The following is an 18,558-nucleotide window of genomic DNA, read 5'->3' on the forward strand; positions in this document are numbered from 1 at the left end:
TCGATTTTCAAAGTTTGATTGCCACGCCAATCATTTCTTGCACCATGTAAAATTGATAATATGGGATGTTGAGTATTTGATCCTTCAAAATACACGACCCATGACATGAATTGCATTACACTTTGTGAACATTATACAATAAAGAGGAAAAAACAATAATTCTATCGCTTTATTTGATATTCATTCAGTCATTCGCCTTTATTTTTGCCAGGCAGGTCATTAAGAACATTCTTATTTACAATGATGGCCTGGCAAGAGACAAGCACCACTTGGGGGGAAAAGGAAGTGTTTTAGGGAGTAAAACACAGTAAAATTGTAGCTCTGCAAAGGGAGAAAACCTTTAGGTAGCATTTTTTGGCAAAGCAGCAGGAATTGGCAGAACACCGGTCACTCTATATTTGTCGACTCACGTTTTTTTTTTCTTTTCTTCTTTTGCGTTTCATTATTAAACAACGTGTGATTCATTTAGAGCGAGTGGTGGTGGGGGGTGCTTGCTTGTCGGGTTTGTGCAGGCGCTGCCTCAGCCCTGAGCAGGACAATCCAGGCTCCTCCCAGCAGCGCGACGTCACCGATCCCGACGGAGAATCAGCAGCAGCGGCAGCAGCAGCAGAGCAGGACGCACCGTGGAGCAGATCTGCGGCGCGGCGCGCAAAACTAACCAGGGATCCACAGCGACTCATCAGCCAAAGAGAGGGGGGACGCATCACATCAGCATTTCCCGACTTCCAACAACTTCATCAGCCCGGGCTTTTCTCGCTTTTTCTCCCCCCTCCTTCATTCCTCCTGCATGCCGGCGGCGTCTGTCTGCAGGCTGGAAAGGGGAAACTTGCGGAATTAAAAAAAAAAGGGACGTTGCGCACAAGTAATCTATTAGGGCGCAGTTTGAAGAAACAAGTAGACGCTGGGATATAACTCTTATCCCCCAGTGTTGGAAAGTTCCCAGCGCAGCATCGATCGAAGGGACCTCCCGCCCACTTTATTACCTCTGATCCACACGATCCTGGAAGAAGAAGTGGAGGGGGAGAGAGAGAGCCGATCAGCCGCTGCGGTGGATGGAGTAACAAAGGCTGCGTGGTGAAACTCAAGCAGCGATTCTGGTCAGAACTCTGTGGTTGCCTCCTCCTGTCATCCCCGAGTCCTTCAATAAACGTGCAGCAGCTGCTCGGATCTCGTTCCGGGAACATCTAAACCGGCCAGGGGGGAAAAACGCTGCAAGACGCGACATTGATGCTTTGGCACGCAGGAGCGCACCGCCGACCCTGCACTTTTGCCAAAGTCTCCTAGGAGGAAGACTAGTTTTGGGGCCCGAAGTGGGATTTTTTTTTTTTTTTGCAGAAGTTGCATGCGTGGTGTTTGTGGTCTCCAGTGAGCCCCAGCCATTCATCCATCCATCCATCCTCTCGGGTTATTATCAGACAAGATCCGGATAGTTGAGGTGCCACCATGGCGATGTGCGGGGGGTTTTGGGTGCTCGTTCTGGCACTGCACATTCAAGGTAAGCTGTGTTTTTGCCTTGTTTTTACCGTGACCCCCTCCCTCCTCCCCCCTGCTGTGTTTGTCTATGTGTGTGTGTGTGTTGGCTCTGCATGGTGTTAATGCCAGAGACTGGATTTGATTGCATGGTCTGTGTTCTGCGAGGAGACGTGCACACGCTCTGGGAGAGCATTGGAAAAGGGGTTTCTGTCCTGGAATCCGAAAAAAAAGGCTGCAGAATATTTATCTGGCTGCCAAATAATGAACTTTCACGGGCAGCAGGCAGATGGCGATGTGTATACGAGACGTGCAGTGCAGGCCAGCAGCCTCCCAAGTTTCCCAATAATTAATTTTTAATGGCAACCCCTAAATGATAATTGAAAGATGCTCGTCTGCTGCTCGGTTGCTGAATGGTCACATCTCCCTCTTCAGATCCCTCATTTAGACGTCTGAAGGTTGATTAAAAAAAAAAAAAAAACTGGTTGTTTTATCATTTTTCTAATCCATACCATGATATTTCAGATGGGACGTGACTCAGGGCATGATGACATTTGTCTCTCAGCCGCTTCTGCACTGACGCCACTTCTGCACATACACTGTGTGTATCTTGGGTGGTGCTGAGGGAGGCCCCGGCAGTTGATAAATAGATGAACAGAGTTATATTTTGGCATTGATCATCCTGACATTAAAGCTTCCCAAAGCCGGCCTAATTATTTAAACGCATGCTTAATAAGCCCATTTGACTTATTGGAAGAAGCATCATTATTCAGGTTATATTGACAGCCTCTAATTGGAAAACAACAGAAGCCCATGATGAGGCGTGTGTGTATGTAGGTTTGTGTTTGTGGTCCATTACGATGAGGGAGCTTTTTTAAAGCTGAAAGTTTACTCGTTTGTTTACATGTTGGGCTGCTAAGTTGCGTCTGGAGCCTCCATTTTAAGACAGAAATGGGCGAGGGGTCAAGTGTTGTCAAGCAATATCTGATGGGGATTTAGTGGACATTGATGGCCTCATTTTCTCCGACAGGCTGCAGCCTGAACATGTTTACTTGATGTAATGTTTTGTTGCCGAGCCACTTTGAGTGAAATCAATATTGCCCGTTTTGGTGCATCTATTTTTACAGCCCCCGTTGGAGGTTGAGAAAAACCAGGATGCTGACCTTGCTGCCAGCGAGGCTCCTTGTGGGGTCATGTGTTTAAGACTGATTGAATGTACTTTGATCAAAAGCCCTGTCTGATTTATATTGAGATGATCCCTTTGCTTGTGGAGAAGATCAGGATTAACCGGTTCCCTTGGGATTCACAGTGGAAATCTTTTGAAGCTGTTCAATCAAGGGTGTGAAAAATATCTCAAAAACCTCTATTTAAACCTCTGAGAAATGTCTTACTTGAGTAAAGCACGACTTGTTTTTTTGCATAATAATTAGAGATTGTACGAATACACTTCACACTCATTTCTTTTTCTTTATTGGAAATGAAAATGACTTCTTAATTTATGTGTTGAGACATCTCCGTGAAGGGAAAAGCTTTTAATTGTTTTTTACTTAGGCAGTTGTGTGGGCCTGCTCCTTTTGACATGCAGAAACTAGAATTTGGTCTTTCACCCCGAGGTTAAAGGGCATCGCCATAAATGCCCTGTTGTCTTTGATGGCCTAATTGATATACAGCATGCTCCAGACTCTTCCCTCATTACCAAAGCACAAACATGCCAGAAAGACCCCCCCCCCCCCCCCCGAATGCAAGTGGGACCAAAAAGCCTGTTGTAATCGTCCACATGGGAAAACCATTTGTGCTTGTCACGGTAATAACCATTTGTGGAAAACGCAGCGGTGCCAGATTAGCAAACAGACGTATTGTGTGTTTCTTGCCAGATAGACTATCAAGTGAAAGAGAGGTGGAGAATAATGGATCTGTGGATTTTAACTCTGTTCCTGCATTCCTATGTCAACACTTGCTCTCTGCTGTAGTCCAGGTGGGGGATTTGGTTGACTGTGAACTGAGTTAAGCACCAGGTGCTTGTTTATGGGCTTTGCCTCCATCGGCAGGTCATGGTGTCATACCTGCCCAAGATATCTCTGTAAACTCTGGTGTAAGCCACAATTCATCATCTTATTTAGACTTAACCTTTCACAAATGAACTAACTGTTGGATAAAGTCTTTGTATGTGGCCCTGTAAAGGACTGGAGACCTATTAAAGGTGTACTCCTGACTTTTGCCCCCCAAGAAAGACTAGGGTAGGCTCCAGTAGACCTCCCATGAACTTTGATGGAAAGAAGCAGGTATAGATAATGCTTGAGAGGATTCACCCCAAACCTTTAATGTAATTTTGGCAGTATTACAATTTGTAAAAGGCCTATCTTCATGATAACTTGAAACCGTTTCACCATAGATCCCTTTATTTCGGTTCTGTTGGGCTCCGCCTCTTTAATGTGTTATTCATGAGCGCCTAGCTATAAAATTCACCACACATTGCATTATTTTTGTGTCACTGACCTTAAGCTGTGTTTTATTTGCTGTTTTTGATTCTCATGCGAGATCCCCCTGAGCAGCGTGTAAGTCACAAGTGATGTTTTCCTGTTCTGATTTTTTGATCTACAGCTTCATGGAGCCAATGATTTAGAGTTTCTTGGGCAGCTACGGCTTTGATTTACATTCACAACAGTGTCACCAAAGCCTGACACATACAACACTTCATTTTGACTCGTGACAGATGGTCACATGCTGTGCTGCAGCATGGCGTATTTGTTTTTCAGTCTCATTTGAAGCACATAAAGCACTTTTGTGTGTGAAATGTCATTCTCTGCAGTTGGATTGATTGATTGATTGATTGTGGAGTCAGCGGCTCTGAGAACAGTTGCGAGCACATTTGTGAATCCTGTTGCCAAAGATGTGTGGTGATGAGGAGGTAAATGGGTTAAAAATGTTTTTTATTCTCATTTTTTCTTCTGCATAAGGGTGATAAATCAAAGAAGAACCATCATTGGATGCCTTAGTGAGGTGCCGCTGTCAGAAAAGATTCAGTGCACCTTGGCATTGATTGGATTCCTCTCTTGAACTCTAGTGGAGGGATGAGAAACTCTCCTCTAAAACACACTGTATTTCGTAGGTCTTCGGTTGGTTTGAGGTCTTACCACTGAAAGGCCATAGCTTTTGATTTAGACAAAACATACAATTTAAGGACTTCTCATGTTTTATGGATGGGAATTTCGAAAACTTGGAGGAGGCTAGTCCCACAGCGGATACAAATATTTAATCACAGAAGGCACCAACCAAAGGCCCATTCAGGACCACACAACTTTGCTGGTTCTGTGAAGGCAATGAGGGCAAGGGAGCTCCCTGAAGGGCAATAAACCTTTCAAAACAGTGGTCCTCTCCTCTATGATTGAGTTATTTTAAAGGATAGATTTAAGAAGTGGGATTTTATATGTCCAACATTTTTACCAAAGTCTCTAAGTAATTTTTGTTCTGCTGTTGAGCTTGTCTGCAGGACTTAAGTATATGCTTGTGTTGAATATTTCATTAGCTTTACTGTTAAGTATTAGGAGGGTCACGTACAGATGAGAGGTGATTCACCATCCAAAACCATAAAACAGAAGTCTGATACCTTTTGCCCAAGCTTCTTATGATTTTTCCTGGGCTTACTGTGACCTAAGGAGTGAAATAACATCTTGTAGAAGTACTTCTGTTAACTAAGATCAGTTAAAGTTCCTGTAGTGTGCACACAAAATAAGAGGAACTAATATTTATAAGGACCGTGAAAAGGTTCCTAATGTGATTCTCAGTGGACATTTTCAGCTTCCAGAGGAGGAGATTGTTTTATTTTCCCTGACACATCGGCCCATCAAGGGTTCATCAACCGTTGACCCTAATGTCCTTCCTATTTAGCTGATCTCTTTCCCAATATTCTTAATGAAGGTGTTTTTTCCGTCACTGTTCACACTGAAATCCAAGTCACGCTTTGTTATTGAGGCGTCTGCCATCTGGGCCCCGACAATAAACCCTCATTCAAAGTCACATAGATCTTTTCCTCTCATCAACTTGACACAAAAATGTGAATCAAGGGAGGCAGTCTGTTGTTTCAGACATACCACAGAGCATGAGTGGATGGTAACTACTTAATTGTAGCATGTGGCACACCTGTAGGGAAGCACAGACGTTTGCTGTTTCTCCCACTCATTTGTCGCGGGCCTCCCTTTCATTTGTTGCCCACCTGTATGTCATGGGGAAAACAGTGCTGGCCTTTAGAAAATAGCAATTTGCATTTCAACTTTTTTTTTGTTTTGGTTCTGTTTTGGAGAAAACTGTAATTGCTGCTCTGTGGCATTTTCCGTTTCTCTTGCATGACAGCTGGGATATAATGAAATGGAGAGTGTCACTATGGCATTGTTGGGCGAGAATGGTTTTAGTTTGAATGCAAATTACCTTGATCCTCGGTCCTTTTGGGAGCTTCCCTTTGGTTGCCGCTGAGGTGATGGATGGGTGAGAGAGCTACAAGTCCTGGGAGACGAGCTTGAGGGGAGCTGACAGGAGATTAAGCTTCACTTTTGCTGTGCCAACTAATGGAGGCAATTCGCCATTCAGACTTCACCTCGCACAGTATTTAGCTCAATGTTGTCAGGTCTTCAGCAAATCCCCCCCAAACTATAGCAGTGGCAGATACCCCGCGGATACCCTAGTGTGCCGCCCGTCCTTATTACATATGACTGTCGTGGGGTGGCTTGTCGAGCTGGCCCCGCTAATGTAACTCGCCTCAGAGGATACACTTAACCGCGGGTCAGGACTAATGTAAACACAACTAAATCAGGGTGGTGGGTCGTGGGAGGGATTTGTTGATCACGTAACCTGAGAACAACCCACCAGGGAGGTTTCTTCTCTCTAAATGAAATAAGTAAACAGCTGATGAGAGTGACGTCTATATTAGCAAGATGAGTAACTGGGGAGACGAGGAGACCCAGGAGCTACTTACCCTTGGAGCCGAGGACAACATAAACTGGTTGGTATGTCAGGACCACAAAGGATGGGTAGTCTAGTGGTCCACAGAGGTGGGCTTAGATCTGGAGGACCCCGGTTCAAGTCCCCTGAGCAAGGCACTTAAGGCCTTAATTGCTCCCTGGGGGCTGGAAAAATGGCAGCCCACTTCTCCTAGTCAAACAAGTGATGGGTTTAAAGCAGACGAAGTTTCAGCGTGCGTTTGCAAGATGTATTCTGACAAATAAAGATTATTATTTTTTGTTATGGGCTATTGTTTGAACAACTGGCCGCAAAAAAGACAAACCCAGGCTTTTTAAGAAGAAAACCTTCATCCTGGGGTTCATTCATCCTCGTTTTGAAAATGACACCTGTCTGATGGCGTATTTCATCCTGCTGATGTTGGATAGTACGTCATTTTTACACGCCTGCACATCTTATGTTATGTTACGTGGATAACACCTCCTGACTCACCTTCATCATCCAGCGATCTAAAACGCCTCACATCTGAAATGTCTCCATAAAACGTACTGTTTGCAATAATTGTGGGAATAGAGTGGCTTTTTCTCAAATTTTTGTTTCATGCATCCCATCAGTTGATCCAAGAGTCATGTTTTCTTTCCATGTAAATTCATAATGCAGATCACCCACCCCCGAGGTCTCCGCATAAAGACGGTGCTCCACAAAATAGATGAATAAAACATGTCGATAAACACTGAGCCTAAATAATGGAAAGGTTTTGACAAAATGGACTGTTTTTTACATGTGGAAGCCTATTTGGATGATATTAAAGACCGCATGAACGTTAGATGAGGTTTGGAAATGGAGTCTGTAGTCGGATGCATCATTTTAGTCATTGCTGCTTTGAGTGCAGTCTCTCCCTCATGATGGACTGTTTGGGGTCAGATGTTTGGTCCCAGACACTAGCCATCTAAGGTCAAAGCATGTATTTCAGTATCATGTTCAAATGTTTCATATGGTCATTAGGCCTGTGTTGAAAAAAATCGATTTTCTGATTCTAAATCGGTTCTCATATTAATTCCTAAAGATTGATTTGTATGTCTAAAGATAGTTTTTTTTAATCATTACATTTTCGCCAGGTTAGTGTCCTAACAGCAGTGCGCTGCTGCAGATATAGACACCTCTGTTTGCTGCCCTGGATCTGTTTGGTAATTCTGCCCCACAATGTTTCTGAAAGCAATTATATCAGCATACAGAGAGGTCGATTGGTCTTAAAGCCATCATTAGCTGCTAATACGTTGTAATATGTTGCATAACTACACAGTCATGTGATCCAGGTAACGGCTCAAATAAGATTTTTAATAACACTAACCCAAATTGAGATTGGATCGTTCAATTCGTGATAATCGATTCTGAATCTTAAAGGAGCCGTCTGTAAGAAATGGCCAAAACTGGTACTGACGTCACTTTAAAATTATTGTTGAGCGGCGTGTACCCTCCCCCTCCTCCCCCCGACCAGAGGTTTCCAGGTAGGCTGCAGAATGCAGCAGGAACGTAGGCTGCCATGGCTGCCATAATTAGAGCCGAGCTGGCAACCCGGATGCCGAAACAATACTGACTTTGTGATTGGGAGATAGGTGGAGGGTGGAGCTTCAGAAACAATACTGACTTGGTGATTGGGAGATAGGTGGAGGGTGGAGCTTCAGAAACAATACTGACTTGGTGATTGGGAGATAGGTGGAGGGTGGAGCTTCAGAAACAATACTGACTTGGTGATTGGGAGATAGGTGGAGGGTGGAGCTTCAGAAACAATACTGACTTGGTGATTGGGAGATAGGTGGAGGGTGGAGCTTCAGAAACAATATTGACTTGGTGATTGGGAGATAGGTGGAGGATGGAGCTTCAGGCCAAAACAAAAAATGACAACATAAACATCAGTTGAGGGCTGCAACTCCTCTTTTTAAACGGGAATATCCTGGCTTGAGTGCTGTTGTCAGTGACATAAGTATTTGAAATGAACATGATTTTTAAATGTCTGTTGACATATCGGGGTCATTTTATGATTCGTTTTATTATTGATCTTACATACAGCTCCTTTAAGACTCGGAAATCAAATCAATTTTTGACATTTGAATCGATCCCCAGCCCTAATGGTCATGTTTAAGTATGAGACTTGTTTTTTATGGTCGATTCAGAGTATATCTATCAGATGTCTTCTCCTGTTTCTTTGCTGTCTTCGCATCAGATTGTCATCATGTTGGATAAAGAAGGAACACACACTTGTTCAATTTGTTTCAATTTCATCTTTAAATCATTGAGAGCTTCCTCTCTAACTCGTATCACTTTATCAGCAAAGTGAGGCAAAGAAAGTCAATAATCAGGCTCAAATCTTGCCCTGAGCTCCTCTGATTTGGCATTAATCTGTTGGGTTTCTTTCTTATTTAGCTGATCCTTGTCAAGGGATTAAATGGTTAAATACCTCATCTGCTATTGAGAATGAGAATGAAACTAACCGTTCCCGTTCCTTATTTGCCTCTCGGTCAGTCATCGTTGTGCCAGCATCTTAAAATAAACACATTAGGATTCCTGCAAAGATTTAAATATCAAAGATTAAACCGGTTTGACGTGTTGGAGGGGACCCGACAGTCCCCCCGCGTCTCTGTTTCTCTGTTAGTGCTCAGCTAATATAGTTACAAATCAGTCATTTTGCTCTAAAATACATTATGTTTATTTGTTTGGAGGGAGCTGCGGTTATTTATGTGCTTTTCCGAGTTGTCATGCAAAGAGAATGCAGCCTGTTACCGCATCATCTGAGTGTTTCTTCATGCAGTCCTCTTGTATTTTCTGCTCCGCCGGTCTAAGAGAAAAAGAAGCCGTATGTATGGGTATATCATTTTCTTTTTTGCTCATCGGGTCTGGGTTTAAAACGCCGGTACTTATTCATGCACTGATCAGGGATTGAGAGAATGGATAAGTCCTGGCCTTCCCAGTAAGAGTGGATGCCTCCAACACTAAGCAGAAATGATCTGTTCTCCCCCCCCCCCAAAGCCCGACCCACCGCCCCCACCTCCGTGTGACTGCCTGAACAAGTCAATTTACAACAGGCAGCTGGGCTGATGTGCCTCCATTAAGGCGCAAAGAAGAAGCGGCAAGCATCTTGTGAAAACCCCACTGAGCTTGAGTGCAAAAGAAGAAAAACGGATCCCGTAAGGTCACGGTAGCTACATCTTCAAATGTGCCACTGGAAAACCACCAATTACTGCCGGGAGGGAAACGTGCGCTGCATGCGTTTTTAAACTGACACGATGAGTTGATTTTGTTCACTCGGGTTGTGTGTTACCCCTCATCAGCTTTGCGAGACAATCACTTCCACAATAGTGGAGGCGGATTCCTTTCTGGAGCTTGATGGACTACACAGCGCCGTCGCCATGTTTTCTGCTGTTCGTCTCAGTTGAGTTTCGTGCTGACTTGTGCAAGTCTGTTGACAAGAGCTGGCCCGCAGCTCTGCCTCCACTGTCTTGGGTCAAATTGATAAATCAGTTTAGCAGGCTAACGGGCAGAACAGTACAGGCTGTAAATTAAACATTAGATGGAGCTTCCTCCCTGCAAACAGTACAGTTCTGTGGATGGTTTCCTTATTTGATCACTTCAGCGTTCAGTGTGAAGAATTCCACGATAAAATATCAGTACAATATTGAAAGTGCAGGTACTTTATAGTCCATACAAGTTAACACTAGATTAATGCATCCTAGATAACAGTTTCACCTCATTTTTTGAAGTCTAATTGCGTGTAAGGAAGCGATGTGTTATAGTAGCAAAGATATGGCTTTAAGACAATGATGTGACATTAATGTCTTTCTGCTTTTCTTGTAAAATTGAGTTCAGATGATAAGTAGCTTATTTGAAATTGAGATTTGTTTTGCAACAGCACAAAACTTATAAATATTGCACCTGGAAATGATTGAATTATGAGCTATGAGTCAACTTAGTAGCATCACAATGAAGTCCAACAAACAGTCGGTTTTATACGATGGAACCGAAGGACTCGTCGCAGTCTAGATGACTCGGATAGATATAGATAGATAGATAGATAGATAGATAGATAGATAGATAGATAGATAGATAGATACCTTTATTTGTCACTGTATCAGGACACAATGAAATGACAGCTGTCCAGTAGTATTAAAGAAAAGACAAAGACATACAGTCACATGACAAAGCCACATATTGTACAACACAAATACAATAAGGTAGGAAGGCACAAGATACAGACTTTACAGAGAGCAGGATAAAGTGTTAAGTGACAATTTTGGCATTAAGTAAAAATAAGTTATAAATAAGTTAAGTTGGAATTTGCACTTCCCTTGAATCTTGAAGTCGGTAGATTTAAAAACATTCCCGAAGATGAAAGGTATGCGAACTTAATGAAGTGGAAAGTGAATCACATTTTTTGTTATATTGCCCTCTGTATGATGAACTGAGAACTCCATTATTTACTGAAATGTTTGTTAAAAAAACGGAAATGTTCTGGTGCTCTGACGATGATAGAATGGACGGGTTGTTTAGCTTCAATGTTTTTAAGTTGGCTCATTTTGTTTCTGAAGCCTGGATAAAGCGTCAGGATTGTTTATATGTTTAATTTTGTACATGGTCTGTTGTCTGGCTTTCATTTGCTTTATGTTCCTTTCTCTCTTTTTTTGGTGTCTTGTAAGCCCATTCGGGCTGGGCACGTCATGTGCATGACACGTCAATAAAAAAGTTCAAATCAAATCAAAATATAGGGAGTATATTGCACTGGATGTCTGGAGTCACTATGTATGTTTGTTGAGAGACTGAATGGCCGTGGGGAAAAAACTGTATAATACCTGAACTATCCAGGGTGGGTTCTGGACTTGGACTGCATGACGCTGCAAAGGCACGTGTACACCAGCACGGCTGCAGCAAAGCTCTACTACTACTGTCAGCGTGCGGACCGTAGCAGCATTAGTTGCCGCAGCTAATCAGGAAGTAGTTGACTGTGTTGTCAGCCGGGCTCACAGCACCAGCGCGGCGTCTCAAGGCTGTTGGGCCTCCGTTCGGGGGGGCCGGGGTTGCAGCTGCATGTTGGGCAGACTCCTATGTTCTTATCATCCTTCACTTAATCTTAAAACGTCGCCACAAAGCCGAGGCCTTCGGCGTGTTGTCTTCAGCAGCCAAAGTGAACTGAAGCATTGTGGGTGACGTTGACAACCACCAGCTAGTGAAAGCGCTTGTCTGCTTGTGACATTATTATTATTATTTCTAAATATTAATGGTCTATTTAATTAGCGGACTGTCAAACGTGTGCGTGATTTATCAATAAATACACAGATAAAGAGCGCCAAGATACCAAAATTGCACATGATTAAGCGATTTAATAGATTGCTTTTTCAAATTGAGTAACAATGTTCACATTTCTGGAGCTGATGAGCCAAACATTGTGCATGAAGCCGCTGGGGCAGAAGGGAAGTTCGCCCTCGGCGCTCATAGTCGCCGAGCGTCACTGATCTGATATGACGGTAAAATCACGAGCAACTGAGCTGTAAACATAACGGAGCAAACAAGGAGCAACTCGGTATGACAAAAGAAAAAGCATAAAATTCCTGCTCAAGAGCTTCGACTCATTTAACCAGCAGCATGCAATTTTAATGCCTAAGTTTAAATATTTAGCAGTGATTTACAATGATTATGAAACATAAAGATGCATGAATCTCCAGTGAATTAACAATATTGTTCACTATATGTACTGCTAGTAAACTAAAAGTATGACGTTTTTGCAAGTGTATGACCTCCAGCAGGTCAGATTACTCGGCTCTAAATGTTTGCACAGAGAAAAAAAAAATCCATATTTCCCTAAAAACAGAAGGAAAAAAAGGGCCTGCAGCTCAGTCTGCACAGGGAACTGGCTCTTACATAACCGCAGGGGTCGTGCAGGATTGACTGGTAACATGCAGGAGGTATTTAAATTCAAACACTGAATTTAAATACCCCACCCAGGCCCTGCCTGGGTGGGGGGTGGCTGTCTGCGCTGGGGGGGCATTGCTGCCTTGGTCCTCCGTCGCTGGGCGGGGGCCAAGTGCCCCTGCGGATGTGGGGACTCCGGGACCCTTGGGGTGTCCGCCGGGGTGGCCTCGGGGGGGGGGTGGGGCCGGGTCCGGGGAGCGGGCCTCCCCTGACCGGGGGGTGCACGGGCGGGCGCGGCGGCGGGGTGGCACCATTCCCAGGTATCTATGTCTTATGTTGTCAGTATGAATGGGAGGATGTTGGACCGTTTCCCCCTCCGTCTGGGGGCTCCGGCGGCGCCGGGGGCGCCCTTGGAGGTACGGTGGGGCCCTTGCCCGGCTCGGGGGGCCGGCCCCCGTCTACTGGACGGCCGGTGGGGGGACGCGGGTGTCTTATCAGGGCCGGCTTTGCTGGTCCTGCTTCCTGGCTTCGGCCTCCGCTCCCCCTCTTGCCCCCCCTACACGATTCATACGCACATAGGCGAAAGGCGGGGGGTCCGGGTCGTGGGGGGCACTGTCCCGCGGGGCCTGGCACTCCCCGCCTCACGGTTTTAACAGCAAAATAGACACTGCACATTCAACACTTAATAAATACATTTGACAAGGACACGTAGTTCGGGAGGGGGGGGGGTCTGTGTCAATCGATACTTGGCCCTCCCTCCTCCCTGTTTTTATGGCATTAATCACATGCACTCAACACAAGGGGCGGGAGGGGGTCCCACATCACCCGCGTTCCCTCACCGGCCTGGGCCTGGGACGGGTGGGTCGGGTTACCCGGGCCTGGCGGGGCCCGCTGTGCAGCCTGGGGTGCCTTCTGGCGGTGCTGGATCCCCCCGGGGAGGGGGAAACGGTGCGTGATTGTATGTCTGTGTCGGTGAGAATGCGGTATGGAAGGGTCCTGCCATGGAGGATTTGAGCCTCCATTGGCAGGACATCAAAAACTTAATAATTTATCAATATTATATTATACAAAGATGGTTATTATTATTATTATTATTAGTATTATTATTAGTATAATCATTATTATTATTATGTATAGTATATTATATTATTATTAGTATAGGTATCGGATAGGTGAATGGATGAATGAATGGGATGCCTGGGTCTGGGGCCCTCCGTTGTCGGGCCTGCGCGGGTGTCGCCTTGTTGGGGGGTTCCCTCTCTCCGGGCCCGTCTCCGGTCCCCCCCGCTGCCTCTACGGCGGGGCGCCCCTCTGGTCTTGGAGGGCCACTTTCGTGGGGGACGGGTGCGCCTGCCCGCGTCGGCGGCCGGGGCGGCTCTGTCTCTCCGGGCGGGCTGGCCCCCTGCCGGGTGGGGGTCGTTGGCCTGAAGGGTGAGGGCCTCCTGGCCGCGTGTCCGGCCCGGACCGGGTGGCCGGGGATTGCCTGGGTCGCGGTCCGCCGCCGCGGGATCCCTGGCTGCTTCTTTCTGCGCCGTGGGGGCCCCGCCCGCGGGCCCCCTCGGCCGCCGCCGGGTGGGGGGGGGGGGGGGGCCTCGCAGGCGGTGGGTTGCCTCCCTCCTACTTCTCCCCTCTGTGGGGTTGCCGGTGGCCTGGGTTCCGGGCTCTTCCTTGTCGGCCTCTGGTCTCACGGGTGGCGGGGTTGCTCCCCCCCCTCCCCCACTATAGATACACTTCAGGTGGAGCTTTGTTTGGTTTATTACACACACACACACACACACACACACACACACACACACACACACACACACACACACACACACACACACACACACACACATATAGTCATTTAGTCACATGCATACACACACACACACACACACACACACACACACACACACACACACATGTATGATCATATACATACACACACACACACATAGACATACACACTGGCTTGTTCACCTGCATGCTGGCTCTCTAGTTTTTGGGTTTAGGTAGCGGTAGCGATAGCTTAGCTCAGACTGCGATCAGATCTCAAGATTTAGGTCGATTGCTGTTCGTGTTTTGGATGGCTCCGTGCCGGTTTCGTGCTTTGTTTGTGGTTTTTTTTTGTTGCAGATTTCCAGTGCTTGACGTGTGTCTCCGTGTGTTCCTGCTTCCTGGATTGGCAGTGGATGTCGTCACCACCCCCCCCCACCCCCCCCCCCCCCCCCCAAAAAAAAAAAAAAAAAAAAAAAAAAAAAAAAAAAAAAAAAAAAAAAAAAAAAAAACACTGGGTTTGTATGTGTATATTTATGTATGTGTACGCATATGTGTGCGTATATATATATGTATATATTACATATAGTAATAATGCACATATATACACTTTTGGTTTCTACCGTCATGGTATCAATCAATAATATGTGTGCAGACAAGGTAAAAAAAAAAAAAAAAAAAAAAAAAAAAAAAAATTCAAACACTGAGCATTTCTAAACATTTAGCAGCGTTTTCAGCCCGTCCTTACGGGAGCAGGCTCGAAAAGCCCCGTCATGGCGACACCACCTGGGCTTTTCATCCGGCTTCCATTTTTATTTAATTTTTTCTGTTTTTGTATCCTGCAAACTTTAGTGTCCTCCCCCCCTATTTCTACGCCCCCTCTCCTTCTCCCTCGCGTCATCTCTCCAGTGTGCTCGCTCTGTCTCTCAGAGCGCTGGCTTGGCTAGCACTCGATACAAGAGGGGGTCTGTTTCATGAAATGTTTCCCTTTTTTCTTTTTTTTTTCTTTTTTAATGAGTGATGGTGTTCGCTCATTTAATATTCTGCACTGATATCTCTCCGGGAGCTGAGTGCGCTTCAAAGCAGCAGCGTGGTTGTAAATGGGAGAGGGTGAAGTGGAGGTGTTTGAATGAAGCATAAGAAGGAGGAGAAGGAGGAGGGGGGGAGGTACTGCTTAGAAAACACAAACACAGGTTTATTTATTTTCCCTGACATATAGCTAAGCTCCCAGAGTGCTGCAGCCTGGTGCAAAGCTCCTCGGTGCCCCCCCGGTCCTGTGCAGACAGACTCAAGGAAATATGGCTGATAACGGCCCGGCTCATATTTCTCTGAGCGCGTCTCTCCGGTCCGGCTGTAATCAGCGTGATGGACAACGGCTCAGTATGAAAGGACTTCAGTTGTTTGCACACGGGCCGCTTCTTCTTTCCTTCTCGCATCACAGCTGACATTTGGTTTTGCCGAGTTTTTCCTCGCCGGTGAGATTGAGGTCGGCCCCCGCGAAGCGCCGTAGCCCTTTTGCGTTCCTCCCTCTTTTTTTGTTTCTTTTCTGCTCATTTCATTTGACAGAGATGGAGATGATCCCAGAGGTGACCCCGCGGTCTGGCGTACGTCTCGCCGCTTTTATCGCCGGCGTCTCTGCATTACTTTCAGAAAAGTGCGGGCGTGACAAATGCCCTCTTCCTTCATCCTGTTCGCCTCCGCTCGTCCTCGGCCGTAGCTATCAGAAGATATAAATGCCTCTTCTTTTTCTTAAGAGCAGCCATTTGGTAGGTGAGTAATGTAACCGCTCACCCCACCCGAAGTAATCAGGGAGGCTTTATTTATCTCCTCATCTTTAGGCGTAAAGGACTGCCTGCATGCGTCAGCAAAGGCCCCTATTTAGACTCTTGACTTGTATACATTAAAGCGGGGCTTCCGGCCGTGCAGCTAGAACTATATTTACTCCTCTTAAAGCTGCACTGCAGCACAAATACAGTGCATCCTGCTGTCTGTGAGGAAACGGGCTATTTTTGTTTCTTACCTGACTTTCAGGAGGTGCAGCTTGCGTGAGCATTCACCAGAGGAACTCATAAAACGAGTCCAAACCTGCAGTTTTGCTGCGGATCACTTGCTGCATCGTCGCAGAAACTGGCCGGAAGAGGAGCACATCGCCCTAAATGAAGTCTGACCTCTTATATCTCGGAGTTCAGGTTGATGTTTCCAATCACTGAGGTGGATAACTTTACATAACACAACCCTGTGACTTTGTTTGGGGGAATGCACAAGTTTGAAACGATGTCTCTCGGTGAGCCGTTTCCAATTTGCAGGATACTCTGACATAGGGCTGTGCGATTAATCGATTTTAAATCTAAATCGGATTTATTAATCAAAATCGATGTTAAAAAAGGAAAATCAAAAAATGGATTTTCCTTTTTTGCAGCTGGCTGCATTACAGACAGAGCTCGTCTAGTCATCTTTGTTTGGTCAAGAAAATTGTAAATGTTGTCACTTTACTAAACTCAAGGAGGATTTACAGTATCTTTCAATTGCACTTCATTCCCAATAGGGAAATTTGTTTGCTATTTTTCTTTAAAAATAAAGATAAAATATTTGAAACAATTTATTCCATTGTCTTTTGTAGTTTTACCAAAAAAATCGAAATCGAAATCGAAAATCGGGTTTTCAGAGGAAAAAAATCTGGATTTTATTTTTGTCCAAAATCGCCCAGCCCTACTCTAACACCACGGTTGGAATCATCCAGCCTTCCCCTCTCCCACCCAGGTCCCCATCATGCACCATTCACTTCCTGACGCTTCCAGCTCGGAAGCAGCGGTCAAAGGAAGCACATCCTGCAGGGGAGAGGGGGTGGAGTCGAGGGGAGGGCCTGGCTCCTCCCACTCAGACCGGCCAGTTTGAACAGACGTGTAAAGACCTGTTGGGCTGCACCTCTGTGGGAATTTACCAAATGCCCCGTCGCAGGGATGAAATTGTGTCAACTCCTGTAAAAACTTAGCAAAATAATCTTGAATTGACAAAGTGTGTCAAAAAGAAAACAAAAGATTGTCTGTCTGGGTTACTTTTATAACTTTGTATCGAGGGTTTTATCTCCAGTTTTTCCTGAAGGCACATATTTCCAATGCAGAAAGAGCTACATATGAAAAGCCTGCTGTCCCCCCCCGTTCCCCCCCAATCCACCTCTCCTTGTCCTCACTCTGCATCTTCCAACTTCTCCGCGCTGGCAGCACGCGTCCTTTCTTGGCAAAGGGACTGGAAGGTATTAACCAGTCAAGAATCTGAAGGGGGGCTTTGTTACCAGGCAGGAACCTGGAGGGGGGCTTTGTTACCAGTAAAGGAATGAGGGGGGGGGGGGACAGCAACAGTCAGTTAAGCCACGACGATGCCAAAAACGTCACGTCAGAAGCCAGAGAGAGATGGAGGAGTTGCCTTGCTGTTGGCACTCTCTTCTCTGCTTTCAAAGAATTGACTGGTAATATTTACGTGATAAGTGATAAGTTATGCAGATGTTAGTGGTCGTAAAAACACCCACTCACTGACCCCCTCATCGCTCCCAGCCTCACAGATGCCAAGTCAACAGTGCATTGTCTTTGTTTCTTCCCTCGCTTCGTTTTCCTTTTTCGCGTCACACGGGCCACAAAAACATATTTGTGTCAGGTGGACACAGCGGCTCGCGAGCGTTCCCAGCTTTATGGAAGAGAAACAAGAGCGAGAAAGCTTGATTCTGCTGTAAAACTCCTTCAACACCTCCCCTCTCACAGCCTGCAGACTCAAACCCCCTCAGGTTGCAGAGTTTCAAACTGTTTTGCTGAATGGGTTTAAGGATTGTATCTTCCTTCCGAGGTTGTGGGGGGGAAAAAAAATTATCAGGGGGAAAATAACAGCCTAAAAGGGAAAAAAGCAGAACTACAGAATTAAGATTTACATGAAGACCCTGCGGGGGGATGGGAGTTGGCAGTGAGTCGTGCTGTTCCTGAACGCAGCTCCCTTCCAAGGTTGACTCTACTTTTGCCTTGAAATAATGTTCTTGGCTGAGGTTGTGTTTAGGCACACGGGGCCTGCTCCTCGCTGGAGGGAAAAAAAAGAGAGAAAAGAAAAGACTTTTGCAAATAAAAGTTCATTAAATTCTTTCCAGCTCATTAGATCTTTTCTTCTCTCTCTCTGTCTCTCTCTGTCTATGTGGGAAGCCAGCGAGCCCCCCCCCCCCCCCAAACCAACTCTCACTCCCCATTAGAGCTATCATCAAACAAATGCATTGCTCATTACATAATTGTAAGAATACTATAACACATAAAAAAAAGTCAATTAAATTACCAGCTCTAGAATATGCTAAAGATCACATTGTGTGATAGATTAATTTAATTAAAGCTGGTCTTAATGTGAGTAATAAAGCTCGTTTAGATCTCTCCTACGAGTGGGTCCAGGAGATGAAATGGAGGACTTGTTCCAGAGGAGTACCGCTCAATATATGATGAAAGTAGT

At 45.5% G+C, this 18,558-nt stretch overlaps 1 protein-coding gene across 8 annotated transcripts in view; it reads left to right on the forward strand.

The window, feature by feature from the left end:
• Window positions 1-709: 709 nt before the first annotated feature.
• The window catches only part of nectin1b (nectin cell adhesion molecule 1b), a 336,486-nt gene continuing 318,637 nt past the window's right edge, over window positions 710-18,558 (forward strand). For all 8 annotated transcript variants that reach the window (XM_061719802.1, XM_061719796.1, XM_061719799.1 and 5 more), the window contains exon 1: window positions 710-1,495. In XM_061719802.1, the coding sequence (XP_061575786.1) occupies window positions 1,444-1,495 (52 nt within the window). In that variant the 5' untranslated portion in view covers window positions 710-1,443. The remainder of the gene's footprint in view (window positions 1,496-18,558) is intronic.

This window comes from Cololabis saira, chromosome 4 (genome assembly GCF_033807715.1).
Source record: "Cololabis saira isolate AMF1-May2022 chromosome 4, fColSai1.1, whole genome shotgun sequence".
NCBI classification, from domain to species: domain Eukaryota; kingdom Metazoa; phylum Chordata; class Actinopteri; order Beloniformes; family Belonidae; genus Cololabis; species Cololabis saira.